Source organism: Anser cygnoides, chromosome 8 (assembly GCF_040182565.1).
Source record: "Anser cygnoides isolate HZ-2024a breed goose chromosome 8, Taihu_goose_T2T_genome, whole genome shotgun sequence".
Taxonomy (NCBI): Eukaryota; Metazoa; Chordata; class Aves; order Anseriformes; family Anatidae; genus Anser; species Anser cygnoides.
The window spans coordinates 32,912,638-32,929,184 of NC_089880.1; the positions used below are offsets into that span (position 1 = coordinate 32,912,638).

At 44.1% G+C, this 16,547-nt stretch overlaps 1 protein-coding gene across 4 annotated transcripts in view; it reads right to left on the bottom strand.

Moving 5' to 3' along the window:
- The window catches only part of NEGR1 (neuronal growth regulator 1), a 299,901-nt gene that overhangs the window by 52,595 nt on the left and 230,759 nt on the right, over positions 1-16,547 (bottom strand). For all 4 annotated transcript variants that reach the window (XM_048061956.2, XM_067001684.1, XM_067001685.1 and 1 more), the window contains one exon: positions 11,808-11,959. In XM_048061956.2, the coding sequence (XP_047917913.2) occupies positions 11,808-11,959 (152 nt within the window). The remainder of the gene's footprint in view (positions 1-11,807; positions 11,960-16,547) is intronic.

Consider the following 16,547-nt stretch of genomic DNA (forward strand, 5'->3'; position numbering starts at 1 on the left):
GCGCACTCCCTACAGGAGGGGCAGCCCCATCCCAAAGGCTGACCCCCAAACCCGTTGGTTTTCCTCGGTCTGCCCGGCAGCACTTGCTCTCTCACGTGTATGCCTGATCTGGGCTGTGCAAAAGATTTTATCTGTGGGCCAGAAGCACTATATAAGGCTGCGCTCTGCAACCAGCCAGAGTAATTCTATTTTTCCCATTTTTCCACGGGATATTATATCACACTAAGGTATATGCTTAGATGAGAAAGCTGTTTGTGGAACGGTGAAAGTCTTGTCCTGCCACTTCCAGCTCTGGCAATGCAGGCATAGACAACTCTTTCCTGAAGTCAAGTTTCATTTTAATTTTGATGAGTTTCTTGCCTGCTCTGCGCACTACACCAGGTTTAGAGGAAGCACCCTGATCTCCGCAGCCCTTGTATGTATATCACAAGTGCTTAGAAGAGCTAGATGCTGCTCAACTGCTCTGATATTTGATCTCACTGGCATAGCAATTTGTGAATAATTATTTAATAATTACTATGTAATTATAGCTCTACTGATCCCTGATGAACCGAAATCCGCAGACAATGCCTATCAAATGAATCATTACAAATTTCTATAAATTACATAGTGAAATGTGCCAATGTCATGATGAAATTCACAAACCGTCTATAATGTCTGTAAAAGGAAACTTAATTAAGCTGGAGTTAGAGTTGCACATCTCTAGCCAGAGTTGCAGAAGGAGCACATTATATGATTTGACTTTGAACTTTTCCAAGAAAAACAGAGCCACATAATGCTACAAAGTGCTCTGGGTTAGCCTCCAAGAGAAAGGAGAGGAACACAACGGTGAAAGTTCATGTGGATTATTCAAGTGATAAATGAGTTACAGAGAAGCACGACTGTTTTTCATTTGGCACAGGTGTGGTTTAGAAAATAGGTAGAACAGAAACAGATCTCTAGAGCAAGTCACCATGCAGACACACAGAGGACAGAAATGCTTTTATTGCCTAGGGAGCTATTAAAAGCTGAGATCAAGGAACAGAAGTTTGCTGCAAATAGCCTACAAGAACATAGAGGATCCGAGCATACACACCAGTGGGTTAACGTAAACAGCAGCAGGTACTTTGCAAAGAACTCACTTATCCTCTCCGGTGAGGGACTGTGATTCCTCAGACTGTGGTGGCTGTTGTCAGAGCGTGTAACTTTTTCCTGGTCAAGGTAGGGAAGTACAAAATACTGTATTACCTATTATTCAGGTGTCAGGATCCTGCCTCAGAATATTCGACCCCAAACAAGGAGGACTCCCTGCCAAGGTCCAAGGTGGACCTGCCCTTCTGCTGCTGCTTCCGACGCAGCTCGGCCCGAGCCGTAAACCCAAGCAGCAGGCTGCAGCATGGAGCCTCGTCGCACAGGTGGGCTGCTAGGAACACCTTATCAGTCCACCATTAGCACGCAAGAGCTGAACGTATTATTTCTGGGAAGAGAAATGTCTTCTCTGTTCTTTTGGATACTGTACTTTCAGCGAAATCAAAGACAAGAAAACTGAGCTGTTGAGATCCCTGCAAATGTGGATTGCTCCCAGAGGAGAGGGTGAGAGCTGCTTCAACGTAGGGCCATGTCCAAAGCTCAAGGCCACCTGGTGCCATTGGGAGTGCGGGAGGCCCAAGGGCTTCCCTGCACACACCTTCCAAGGGGAGACAGCAGAAAGAAAATTGCATCTGCTCTTGTGGCTTTTTTCTGTGGAGCAGGCTTGAGGCTTTAGGTTCATTTCTTTAGCACTGAGGTCAAATCCCTTTGATAAACTCACTAAACTTCGCGCTTGAAAAAATGTTGTCTGCTTGCCCCACTGCTCCCCGCGGAAGAATGGCGCAGAACCCGGCTGGCCTAGCAGTTAGAAATCTTCCACTCTCAGCCTGGATTTATTCATGACAAGACCATATCCATTCGTTTTTGGACCGGCTTCATCCCTTAGCCTAAATGGTTCTTCTCCCAGGCAGGGCTTTATTGCACTGATTAACATGTAGAGACAATCTACTCGAGGCTTTGCTTTGCTTGACCAGCATTGCTCAAATATTTATTCAAGGGCAATTTCCTTTCACTCTGTTGTCACATGCAGCATCACAGCCAGGTCCCAGTTCCAAAACCCCGGACAAACGGAGCTCCCAACAGAAATTAAAAATAATTAGCAGCTCAGTAACTGTCTCCCACCACAGCTGCGGCTGGCAGGCTGGGCACACCGCACTCCCCACCCCGTCCCTCCGAGCGCCGAGTCCGTCACTGCGCACGTGCACAGGGAGGATGGGTGGAAGCGTTTTCTATGTCCAAGAAAAGCCCCAGGCACTTGGGAAAATCTTCATACAAACGTCGGAGTGACGGTTTCATGCCCCAGATGGGGAATTTCGTTTAGATTAATGCAAGTTTTGTAGGGCGTTCTGTACAACAACAACTACGAAGGCCACATCGAGCCGAGACCCCTTTCTCACTTGCATTGCCCCTGGTGTGTCCTGGACGTGCCGACCTGCTCCGGCTGTGCACCAAGCTGTGGAACAATATTTACAGAGCCCAAAAGCACTTGAAGCTACTGCTGGTCGAGAGTAAATGCAGAAAGGTCAAGAAGAAGCCTTTCATTCGCAAACACAAACAGACCGGCTGGCAAAGCTTCCTTGGTGGGACAGCCACGCGTCTGAGGGGTGACGTACTGAAATTCAGACGGGATGGGGACAAATACTGCAGGGGAACTTTAACCCTTTTTTCACATCGCATCCCAATTCAGAAATCTGAATTCAGGGAAAGCATTTTAGTATTTCACAAAAAGTGCTACTTTGCCTCAAAACGTCAATCACTTGCTCATTAATTTATCAGGAATTTATTTTTTAAACTCATCTCCAGGTTAAGAAGAACAGTGAATTACCTTGCTTAAAAAATGAGGATGACAAAATGCACAGTTAACCATCTTTAGCTGTAAAACTATAATTTTAAAAGCGTTAAAATCTCTATTGATTTAGATAAAACTTTGTTGGAACCTCACTCCAAAGTTTGTTTCTCTAATCTGAAGGACATTTTCTTACAGATTTGCAACACCGTGGAAAGCTCAGCAACAGCATTAGCAAAGAAAAGGGACTGGTACCAGATGTACATTTTATTGGCTAAATAAATAAAAGCTGTACATCAGTGCTATATTGTTGTACCTTTTGTTTATGGTGTAATTACTTCATGAGATTTGTTGTTTTCTCCTTCACATCCCCCATAATTTATAATTAAACATTTTATTCTTTTTCTAAGTATAGTATTTTAACTGAGTATATTAACAGAATATAAACAATCAGGTTCTCAGAGTTTTTTTATGATTGAATAAAATTCATGAAGTCTAAATATTGCACAATCTGAAAATCCGAATCTATTTTACAGAAAAGGTCTGTACCAGAAAGAGCACCTTGCTGCATAGTAAGATTCAGATTACTGTTGTAAAGGCTTCAAAGCTGAACACCATAAAGTCAAGATATCAGCTTTGTTACTTGTGATAAAGCATGGAAAAAAAGTGCATTTCTGAAAAATAAATCACAGGTCTTTTTCACTAAATATTTCTAAAATTACAAGAAATATCTAAGTATCTGCTGCTAATGTTCGTTGTCTGAGGTTTAGAAAAACATAAATCTGTAGGTGGAATTAAGGAAAACATTGCTTGAGTTCTTTATTTTAGAGGCTTATTGAAATATCTCAGCATTTTATTTCTTAGGTGATTGAGTACAGAAGAGATAGTTAGTGTTTATAGTGTGGGCTCACAGAAAAAGCTCAGTTTTAAAACTCTGAATCTATTTTTAGCTTTCCCGCAGGAAAAAAAAAAAAAAATCTTTTCTAATTTTCCTCACTTCACAAACTGGATGCTTAGGAATATGTCACAGCTTTGAGGGAAATGTAAATAAATGCTGTGGAGATCATCTATGCCTATTTTTTTAGTAATCTTATTAGAGAACACATGGCATGATATATGCAAGCAAATTTTTCAGATAAATATTGTTTGGTTTCAAGTGACTGTTTCTGTTAAATAACCTAGAATTTAGTTTGTAAATCATTTTCTCTGTTAGTCAAATCATATTTGTGTTGCTGTTAAAAAATTAATTAAAAAATATAAAAAAGAAGCTCTCAACAGGTAACATGAGCAGAATTCAGTCTTTCACCCAATGTGTAGCAATCGGATAATCACTTAAATATGGAAGTCTTGAGTTTAAAATCATTCTATGTATTTTATATATTTTTTTTGTTATTCTTGTTCAATAGCTAATTGTTTTTCAAAGTCCCATAAACTTTGGCCTGAACAACATGGTATAAAAACAGATTCTCCATTTAATAGTGTATTTTAATGAAAAAGTGTTTTGCATTTGGGTTGAATCCTGCCACTGATTAGTTAAAGCTCTCTCGGGCTTGTTTTAAGAGAAAACTTCGTAATATACCTTCTGTAGGCTAGCCAGTATTTCAGTACATCTTCTTCTTTACGAGATAAACAGTACTCATCTTTAATCTCTTGACACGGGATGTTTTCACCCTTTGTTTCCTACTACCCCTTTATGAACCATCCCCCCCCCATTCTGCAGAATCTCTCATACTGTCTGCAGTCTGCATACCAGATCGAGTTGTAAAATATATTTATCTCAGTATTTATAGCCCTTAGCTTTCCCACACTTTGTTACGCATTTTCTTCTTTGGATTTTTCAGTTTTTCTGAGAAGTTAACTTACTTCAAGTTTTCCTACCCCTTCTGTATCACGAAAAGAAACACCAGTTCGAAAGGAGCTCTGACCTCCGGTGTGCCTCATCCTGACAGGGGCACGTTGTAGGGGAGTTCCTTAGATCACCTTGATTCTTTTAATCACTGCAATTAACTGATACTTAGAATGAAGATTTAGATATGCTGCTAGACATGCTCCTACACATACCTCAGCCTCTCCAAATCATCCTTTTTCGGTAGAAATATGTGTCTAAAACATACGGCTACAACTACACAGTTTAAGAATATGAATAGAAATTTAACAAAAGGTAACACAAAAGGCAACTAGGCAACTTCTGTAAGGATCCACAGTAAAGATATTTTTTCCCCTCAAACACAAATGTGCTTTTAGGCCTTTAAAGTTTCTTCTAAATGTCAAGGAGAATCATACGTGCCTGGTTTTGCTCAGACTGGTTATTTCTACCTAGTCCCATCTCAGTCACATTGTCACATAATTCAGAATAAAACTCAACCTGGAAAATAGATATAGAGAAAATTTGTCCCTAACTCTCAGTAATTGCTACCTGGAGCAGTACTTGGCATGCTTATGGAAGCATCTCAAACCCAACATCTAACAGAATTATTATGACTTGCATAAATGGAAGATTTGGCCATTTGTCTTATTCTGTGTGAATATATGAATTCAAGGTGCTGGTTTTTTAACACTGCTGGGCTACTTGTCTCAGCAGGACTTTAGGAAACTAGTCCCTCAGGTGTCTTTCTGATTTAAGAAAACTCAGTTTTACTTGTGCACTGTTCAACTGCATCATACATCTGCTTTTTACCCCGTGTGAGAAAGGGGAGAAAAGAGAGGTTTCTGCCTTGCCTCTGAATCACACTGCAGGTGTTGGAAGTTTTCAGGTAGCGGTTTTCCGTTAGGAAAACATTCACTCAGTTAAAACGTCCTGGATGAATACCTTGACCTTTGAGACAGGTCCCCAAGGAACTCACTTCCAGATTTATAACCCCCCTTCTCTAATTCCCCGATTCAGCCGCAGGGACCAGGAGCCGGGTGTCCCCTCAGGCTCCAGCTCCAGCTCCTTCCCGTGGCGCCTCACCTCTCCTGCTGCTGCCAGGCCTGTTCGGCCAACTTGGACGTGGCAGGCAAAACCAAGGCCAGAACAAATGACCTGCAGTCTATAACGGAAGAAGTGATTCTGAGTTTCCAGACAGGACAGCACACCATGAAAAGGTTTGACGTGGCTTTGTTAAGGGACGTACCGTGAAAACCTATAGGCATGGACCTGGCTGCCCCTTACCCGGATGTCCCTTACAGCCACCACAAGGAAGTGTGATGGCTCAGACATTTTACAATCCCTTTACAAATGATTTTGAGGCCCCGGAATGGATTTCAAATCTGCTTCTTGTCCAACACCACTCCTGGGAAGTGGAGGCAGAGACCTTAGCTACACGTTCAGCAGGAGCTGGGGGAGCAGGTCGGGGTACTGACCGCAGCCCCGGGGGCAGGACTGGGCCCTCAAATGGAAAGTGTGGGCTATGGAACCAGTTCTCTGCCCTGTGATGTCCACAGGGGACTTTGAACTTGAGCCAAACCTCGTTACATCATTAAATGTCTTTGGCTGACTGCAGTAGTCTTTGAATAGGCTTCTAATGAATACAGGAATTTTCACATAAATTTTTATAGGTGTATGGATATATCTAAGCAATTTGTGTGTGTGTGTGCAAGCTGTCCCACCTGACTGAGACATAACGTAAAACAATGCCAATTAAAGGGTGATTTGTTCTGCGGACCAGTATTTGAAAGGTAAAATAGCAAAATATTTCTTAGGTAATTGGACAAGGGTTGAAACTGTGGACACAAAGGGAATTTCTATGGGGAGTAAATTTGTTTTGAGAAATGTCAAATTTGGTAGGTCAGCCAAAGCTAAACAATAGGAATTTTCACATAGGAAAAGACAGTAAAATGCAATTTCTCAGTCAATAAAAATAAACTGTTGAGTTTTACAATGACACCAAACGATATGAACAGAAGTCCCAAGCAGTCTTCGCATGGTTTCCAACAGCCACCTAGGTTATTGCTGCTAATGGCACCCGTGCCAGCGCTGTCCCTCTGGGGCCGGCACGCAGCCGGGGGAGCTTCCCCGGAGCCCAGAAGAGGTGGCACAGCGGCGATGCAGCTGCTGGCATCGCTAGCACGGGGTTCGGGGCGGGATAACCTGCTCCAGGTGAAGGAGGTCGGGGCTGCAGCCGGCATGCAGGATGGGCCCGGCCCCGTGATGCCCCAGCAGCGCAGCCACCGCAGCCCAGGAGCACGGCTGGGTCACAGAATCACAGAGCCGCAGGGTGGTTTGGGTTGGAAGGGACCTTAAAGACCTCCTGGTTCCAACCCAGAGAAACACAGACATAGCCTGACTGTGATGGTCATGGGCAGTGGGGAGCGGGTCCGACGGCAGCCAGGAGTGTCATTGCCCTGCCCTCGGTCAAATGACTGGCATGATCTCTGAAGTCCCCTAAATCCCTGCTTGCTTTGATTTTTATGGCTCCAACAGCAGAAGGGGAAAGTTTGCAGATTCCTATCCCATGAGTAAGACTGCCAGGAAATTGCCAAGGAAAATGGATGTCTGTCTCAATACTAATTTTATTTAGAAGATGTGGCATTGCAAGACCAGTACACCGCACTGCAGATACCCACGATGCCTCTGATCTCGTGCTCCAGTAGACATATCCAGTGCTACTCCCATGATACTAAGGAGCATGCATATTGTCACATGCAGTGTGTTGTTTATAGTGAGTTAATTTAGATTTTGGGAAGAATATTAATTTTTTGCATTTCAGACATGAAACTCAATGTATTAAAAATATTGGTAGAGCAGTTTGATTAGGAACCTTTACATAGGAACCAGGACACAATGCAATCAACGCATATAAATCGAGGGCACGGTCTGGTGCTTTCTGGCATGCAAAAATGTTTGAGACAAGATTATAAGCATGTTGCACTAACCGTAAGTTCACAGTTGGATGCTTATTCAATAAAGTAGTTCTGTTTAGCTGCAGCAATTACATTAGCACAGAAAATACTACCACATTGCTCACGCACCTTGCAATGCTCTCCTTCCCCTTCCAAACGTCACAACTGACCTTTGCTGCAGCCCTTCGCAATCACTTATGTTTTAGAACAACTCCCGACACTATATCTAAGATTTCTGTATAAGCCACATCCTCCAAGTGCAAGCCCCTGTAACAGCTGTGGAAGACAAACCCAGCCTTTTAAGAGCAGTCATTTCTATGGCAGCTGCTAGTAACAGACACGGACGCTTCCTCTGTATTGCAAGCTTTCTTAAGAAGGCACCACTTCACAGGTGAGCTATTTATAGCATTCATAAAAAATACTCAGGAATGTACAGGAGACGCTCTCTAAAAACACAAACAAAGTAATACCTTTACCTAAGAATAAACAAAACCATGTCTACTAGAGACACGATGATTATTTTCATCTTCTGTGAGGTGATGGCTTACATGAATCCAGACTTTTGTGTGTATCTTATCTCGTAGGGACACAGAGCTCACGCGTAGCAGGGAATTTTATGCCTCTGTGAACAGTCTCTTCCTAAGTAGATTTATAGTTTCTAGAGGTGTACAGATTTAATCTACATTCAGATTACAAATGCAGGATTTCAACTGCTGCCCAGTTTCCTGTCATAATGTAACAAGTGCTCGGGTGGAGGAGAAAGTCTTCCACTGTGACTCAGCTTTGGTAAAGAGAAAACAAGCAATCCAGCCCCGAATCCACGTGCTGGGATGCAGGCGGGCGCTGCCTGTGGGCACGAGGCAGGAGAGTGCCCGGACAGGGGCTGCTCTCGCAGGGATGCTGCTGGTGGCAGCAATGCAACCGCCTCCCTTCCGGCCGCTTGTCAGAGCAAAAGGTAGAATAAACCCACCTCAGCGCCAGGGGCTAATGATAACTCACTCCCATCATGGTGGCCTTGCAAATTTGTTTGTAGGAAAATGTCTTTTGTTCTGAATTAAAATTGCGATAATTTAAAAGCAAGATCTGCTTAATTATAAAAAAGGCCACTCCATTCCCCGCCGGTAGATCAAACCTTTTGCCCTGTGCCCACACCATATTGCGTTTCCTGCAGAAACTGTTTAATGAATCAGCAAGTCCATGCTTTACTTACAGTAAAGACTACATTCTTCTTAAGTACCAAAACTTCTGGGAAAGGCCAACAACGGCAGCACTAAGCATCTGATAAATTAGGCCCATAGATGGCAGGATGGGACTGTCCAACAAACACTCATCACGCCGGTGCTCTGGGGGGATCCTCTACATCACAAGCTTAGCCACAGGACAGGCAGGAACAGTTTCAAAAAACAACACATTTGGATCATATGAAGGACTTGGCCATGAATAATTAGCAAATTGCCATTCATTATTAATTTATTGGAATCACTACTGCTCTGTATTTTTCCCGCAAGGCTCAGCCTTTCCATTTTACAGCTGCTGAATTTATTATTAATGGCTAGATCTTAGACGTGACCAAGCCTTCAGCCAGGGCAGCGGCAAAGTCGGCTCCGTTGGTGGGACGTGGGATGCCGCAGCCCCGCAGGCTGGGCTCCTGGCAGCGTCCCCAGGCCAGGCACGGTGTGCCTGCCCGAGGCCCCGTGGGAGCAGCTGCAGCCTCCTGCCCCGTGCGCCCCGCTGGCACCGTCCTGCACCGCTCTGTTCAACCCAAATATCCTCCGCTCAGCCCAGAGCCTGCAGCTGCACACAGCCAGCTGTTCCCTGCAGCCCTGACATCCCCGTGTGACTTCTGTTAGCTCAAGGTTGCACTTATGGATCACTGAAACCCACACCCTCCTGGTAGTAGAAGAAATAACTGTTTTCCTGGGATCCTTGAGTTGTGTACCTGCACAGGGCGCAGACCCTGAGAGCAGAGACCACGCTTAGTTCTGCCCCTGAGAGGTGCTCCCAGCTGTGTGCAGCAAAGTTCCTGATTATATGTAGTATGGGAATGTACAAAGAAAGAAAATACAGATTCTCTGCTATACAAAATTTTCTTAAAATACACCAAGAGCAGAGAGAAGCAGCCGATTAGCAGCCCCTCAATTCCCAACACAGCGTGCCAGCACCCGACAGCAGAGCCGCGCGGTCCTGACACAGCCGCACTGTCCCCGAGCTCCCACCGCAGGGTGCAGGGCGGCCACACCTCGCTCTGTGCCGTGCCAACGCAGCTAACACTTCAAAATTACGCTGAAATAAGGCATCCATCTCTTATTTTTAACATTTGTCAAGTAATGCAATGATCAAGTTATGCTTAACACTGTATTTGACTATCAACCAACCAGTGACTGCTGATGCTTCCCCCGCACATACCTGAACCAGCGCATATGTTCCACTCTCTGTCATTGCCAACAAAATAAAATGCAAGTACCATTTTACAAGAGAAAATTCCCTCTGAAGTATTAAGGAATCCATATTTAATATGTTGCTACAGTGTGAGTTGTTTTTTTTTTATAAAAAAAAAAGAAACTCTTTCTAGATGATACTAATGCGAACTGTGAGCAAGGAAAAATGCCCAGCCCCATGTAAATTGATCTTAATTCCCAACTGAAATCTAGATCACCACCTTTTGGCAACCTCTCCTTGTTTTGATTAGAATCAGAAAGATCACAGTATAAAATAAGTCATTTCATCTCAGTCTTTCAGACAAACCTTGGAGCTAACACCAACCCCTTATTTCATTCAGGCAGATCAGGATCAGATCCAGATTTCAGCATTTTCTCTAACACTGTTCTGCTTCACATATCCCATCTCTTTCATAATGGAGAATATGTATTTTTATTATTTGTAACAATGAACTTGGTACTAATCTGACATTTTCAACCTCTGCACCTCAAAGTGCTTTTTAACAGTTGGCACACAGTACTTATTATCCCGACAAAATAAAGCTGATAAAATCCCAGCAGCAACTAAGAGACAGATTCAGCTCTGCTCTGTTCAAAATTAAACCAAATCTTAATGTTACCTGCTCTGAATTGCAAATGCAACAAATACTATCTGCTGCTAGGATAATATTCCTTTGTTTTCACTTTTTGCATTTTCTCTTTAAAAGATGTGCTGTGTTGTTTTCACTTTGTTAATGATTTCTCAAATACTAAGTAGAATGGAAGGAAAGCCTTCATGCTATTTTCTGCTTATTACACTTCTTCTGCAGTAATTTCAAATATCCTGACAATATGTATCACGGAGTAAGTATATCAAGAACGAAACTTCATGGTTAGAAGGTAATAACCCTAGGATTTAAGGAACTGAAAATCTGCACTCCAATTTCCACTCAGTAAGGAATATCTTTATGTAGAGAAGAGTACGTCTGCCTTTCAGTACTATCACTATTGAAACAGAACAGATTATCACTGAAGTTCAACGATGAACATCTTCGGATGCCACTAACAGATGGCTAGATAGTCAACAAATGTGAAATACTATGAAATCATGGTTAAAAATATCTTTCATGTAGGACATTTGAGACCCATTTTATGTAAGCTTCATGTTAAAATACCTCAGCACTTTGCCTACGTCGGTGCTTAGTGTTTCCCACAAAGGATTTCACGGCCCGTCCCCTCGGCTCACCCAACTGCCCGCTCACGAGGCCAAGGGCAGCCCGAGCCGTGGTGAGCCCACGCCAGCGGTGCAGCTCAGCAGCACCCCTTAAACTCACCAGAAGAGTTCCTAATGGCGCTCGCAGTGCTTGGCCACCAAGTATCACTGCTCTGAGCAGAAAGGTTTAAAGGTTTTGTCATGCTACTTGTGACGCTGTACTGTGACAGCAGGTTGGGTTTCCTAGTGTGTTTCCTTGTAGATTCATAATCTGTTGATGCCCACGAAACGTACCATCACTTTCCAAACAGAAACCCTTCCGCAGCACAGAATAAACAGCCAGGTGTGTTATTTCCCACCGCTGAGGAATGCAACGGTATTTATACGCCTTGTGAAGCAAACCAGGGAAAACAAAAACATACTACTATTTTTTTTTTCTTTTGAATCCGTGTATGTGGAAACAAACAACCACGAACACTTGCCACATGTCCACGTTACTTACGGTTGAGAGGCAGGCTGGCATTTGTCGTCCCAAGCTTGTTGGCAGCAACACAGGTATAGTTGCCAAAATGCTCTTCTGTCACATTGGTAACAGTAAGAAGCGATCTTGTACTATAATTTTTAATAGTTATTCCTTGTTGACCATTGATCAGTCTAGAAAGCAAAAAAAAAAAAAAAAAGTCTATAACTCATATACCATGTATGAGTCTACCTCTATAACTCATATAATTTATCACAGGGGCTTATTTGGGAGGCCATTGGCAGCACTGGAGGTGTAGGGTAGTGAGGAGAACAGCTCCTGCCAGCTTGTCCTGCAGCCTAAAGGAATTAAAGAAGAGCACCCCCTGCCCTGCCTGCCTAGCCACCTGACAGCACCAGCGTCAGATGGGAAGCTTAGATTTTAAATTGGGCAAAATTAGCTAAAACTTTAAATACTTTCCTGAGGGCACAAATGGGTAGTCAGTATCCAAAGCTGACATGCTGCCCGTTCGGGGAGCCAGAGGAGGGTGTGCTGGCACGGGAGTGCTCCCTCCTGGCCCTGCGGGTATGCGCCTGAGGACTGTGGGCAGTCAGTGGGGTGGCCAGCTCGTGCGGGGCTCAGCGGGGCAGCAGGGAGGCTTTAGTAGGAGACATGGTAAGCCTGGGAAGCAGGGCAGAGCGAGCGCTATCCTAAAAGTAACTCTGCACCCACCTCTCAGTACTATGGTAGATCTTTCAGAGAGCGTTTTTTCAGTCTCTGGTGATTGCTTGTGACGTTATGCACCTTTAACTGATGGCTGATGAGGATTAGGTAGCTAGAAAAGTGACTAATTAGGATTGTGACCACAATTTATTTTACAAGCCTCTATAGCAACAAATTATTCTTGCAATTAGAAGGATGTGCTATGGCAACGCTGCACCCTGAGACAGCAACCTGAACAGAAACCAAGCAACAAAACAGGAAAAAGCCAAAACACAACTGTTTTCCTGGGCTCTATTTCCCTGACTTTGAGCTTTCCATGGTCAAATTTCATATGCACTGCCCAGGTACTTCAGTGTAGCTTCCAAACCAGGTCATAAATACCACTGCACTGACACAAAGGGTGACGGCCAATTTAAATGTTGTTGTTATAGGTAAACCACCTCTTGTCAGACAGCTAGTTGAGAAGGGTAACCACATAATTAAAATTCTAGCAATAGCTGATTACGCATGCTTCTTTATATTTCCCATAAAGAGCAGAGGTCTGGATGAAATATCCAACCTTTATTTGATACGCTGGAATATACAATCATATATCCTGGAAACGAACGTGGTCTTCCAGCATTCTGTCTAAAAATATACTATCATTAGTTGCAGTTCTGCATACCATGCACTGAACGCTTTCAGCATTACCAGGACGCCTCTGTCCCCATGCACCCTGCGCACCCCGGCTCCTGCTCCCCGTGCAGGTCCTGCTCTGCCCCTCGCTGCTGCGGGGCCGGGCTGCGCAGCCCCCCGGGAGAGGACAGAGCGCGTCCCGGGGACGCACGTTGCTTTGTGGGGAGGGTAAAAGGCTGAGGCTGAGACGCTCGGCTTTGGGCAAGCACTGCCGCTGGGAGACCCAACTTTTCTCTGGGCTGATGAAAGGCAGAAACATTTGTCCTTCCAACCTGCATGCATGCTACTGCACGTGGAGGTTCTCCTTGTTCCTGCCGATGTTCTTCCCTTCTTTTCCCACCCCACTGAGAGAGAAAGCCCAGAGCCGCCTGCCCTCCCTGCCTCCCTGCCCATGACAGCGTGGGGAACCACGGGACTACGGGACAGAGGATTCGGCTCCAGTTAGGGTACACTCAGCAGCTTCAGACTTCTGTTTGCCGTTGGAAGAACCCGATGCTTTTAGGTTTAAATTAATTACTGACATGTGCTGCTCTACCCAGCTCATTGTCGGCACATGGAGTTTACTACTTGAGTGCGTTTCTCCAAGCGACTTTTCAGACTGCAACAGCATTTTTACTTGTGTGCAGCCACCCTACACATTTCTTCACCTTCCTGCTTTGTACCGCAAGCTGCACAGGGAAATGCAGTCTTATTTCAGAGACTGTGCCTATGCATGGGGAGAAGGCCATGTGCCAGTACCAGCCCCGAGGGATATCTACCTTTCGTTTCATATTTGAATACTTTCATATTATTACAATATATTAAGCCATTATAATGAGTTTTGTTATTTCAAAAGTAGGTCTTCTTTGCTTTATCAAGTATAAGAGAATTAGTATTTTTAGATTAGCGACTTCTGGGCTTCTTCCCTGTGGCTGTTTAATTTCTGAGATGTAATTTCTGCGTAGCCGTGTAAGATACCATACCTGAGCTGTGAGTTTCAGATGCGAGGAGTCAGCACGGCAAAGCCTCCTTCCCCCCACAGGGAATCCCTGTGCAGTTTTAGAAGCCAAATGCTATTCTGATTTTAAGAAGCTTTTACTAACTCTTCCCCCAAACTTCCAGTCCCTTTTCAATGTGATGCAATTGCGTGCTTTGGTTCCTAGTGGGGATTCAGAGTGCTCACACCCAGTCACTGTGATGGCCCTTCCTCAGCTCCCTCCCCAGGGTGCCACCACCGGGAGCTGCTGCCCAGCACCCCAAGCCCTGGGCACCTCCAGCATCTCAACCAGACCAGGCTCCTGCACGGAGCTCATGGCACCGTTTTTACAGATTAAAGTGACTGGGAGACCCCTCCTCGCCTTTCCCCAGCAACAGGACAGGAGAAGTGGCCAACCTGCACGTTCAGGTAAAAAGCAGCAGGAAAGCAGCACAGGTCCCAGGGCTACACGTTGAGGGCTTTATGCTCCTCACCTTGGGATGTGGAAGGACGTTGCAAAGCACGCTCATGAGCCAACGCTTAAGGAAAATTAATGAGCAAGAACTGCTGTAAGCCTGGTGATGAGGTACAATTAGCCCTGCAAGCTCCTTGTAGGTGTAACTGGGTGGAGTCTGTGACTGCTTTTATTTTTAGTTTTAATGACTGTTTTACGATGAGATGATCCCAGGAGCCTGGAAACTGTGGGTTTTGATTTACATCAACCGAAGTAACAACAATACAATTTACAGACCCAAAAGGCTCCTTTCAGACACTGAACATATATTAGGATTTCAGGTCTAACTCCCACTATTCATTTATTCAAAGACTCATCCTGATTTACAAAAAGAAAATAGGGTCTCAGTCCAAGACTAACAGAAGAAAATGGGATTCTCTCTATTCTATTAGCCAAATACATAGCAGGGTGTGAACTCCCCGTATATAGTCTTGCAATATACCAGCAAATTATCTGCAGGATAATGTACATGCTACTCTGAGCTACCTATGAAAGCTAACTCTTCTCAGTTTTGTTTTAAAACAATGAATGATCTGTCCAAGGCTCGTTCTGTGCTGGCTTTCTGTCTTCCCAAAGTAAAGGGGAAATCCTGGAGGCAAAACAAGGTGTGTACACCTTCCTCTGTCCTGCAAGTGGTGGTTTGGAGGTTCCCAGTACCTTTGTAGTCACGTGTGTTTAGCATGTCTGCAAAAAGCAGTTTAGCAAAAAATGATGTACCATTAGATTTAACAGAATATTTGAGTGGTAAGACACAATAGGACAGTACATGTCTTGCTGATTACAGCAAGCCTCAGGTGATACAGATACTGAAATGGAAAACAGAAGGCACAGCTTCAGTGTCCTGAAATGCTCTGTTTATTCCTTCCTGCTGCTCCTGTGACACTGAATGCACTCATGAAGAAAGGAATTGGTGACTTTCACAAATAGGAAGGTGATTATCATGCTGGAAATGGTTAATTGAATCCAGAATGCTATGGTCTATATTAAAACCTGCGCTACAATAGTTTTAATATAAAATATATTTGTTACATCTCCCCCCAACATACGTACAATATAATACGCATCTTTAGAAACAGGATGTAGATGAATTTATCCATCAGAAGGAAAACCTCTACTGTTACATACAGTAAAGGTCAATTATATTGTTTTTAAGAATGTTTTAATAAGTGGTCAAAGTGCGATGGTTATGACTGCTGTGAGAAGTGGGGAAGGAAGATGAGCAATACTCCTAAAGGGGAGCAGCTGGCCACTGAGCAATGAGCTGACAGATGGTTTCCTATGAAATATGGTCATTAATATTCTCATGTCAGCTCCCAGGTTTAATGGGATCTTAGAGCTGATGAGAAAACCAGCACTCAGAAGCTGGGAAATTCCAGAACCTAGAAGATGTGTGTGGGCAGCTGCCTATCAGGGAGAACAGCCACTTTCTCCTGCACCACTATTCAAACTTAAGAGAAACAATACCTTAGGTAAGGCAAGAGTTGTAAAACAAAATCTGTTCGAAAAAAAGATCCTACAGAGATGCCAGTTATCATTACATAGCACTAACGACCTGAAAGCAAAGCTGGCTGGGAACAACACCAAAGCACACGATGAAGTTTTAGGGTTCGGGCCGGCAGTGTGCCCCTGGCTGCTTTCAGATGCTGGGGGGTGCAGCAGCTCTGCTCAAGGCAGCGGACTGAAAACCCACGGCCCACACTGCTAATGGTGCAACTGGGTGAAGAACTGTAGCCATTAAGGTTGGGCTGAAAGTCTTGTTAATCAGCCTGCCTTCTCACCCCCAAAGCTCTCAGTAGGAAAGCTATGAAGACTTTTTTTTTTTTTTAAAAAGCCTTCTTTAAAAAAAAATATCTCTTTTTAGTAGGCTTTTTCAACAGGCATTTTCAGTGCCTTTCTGGTTACTATTCTTATAAGG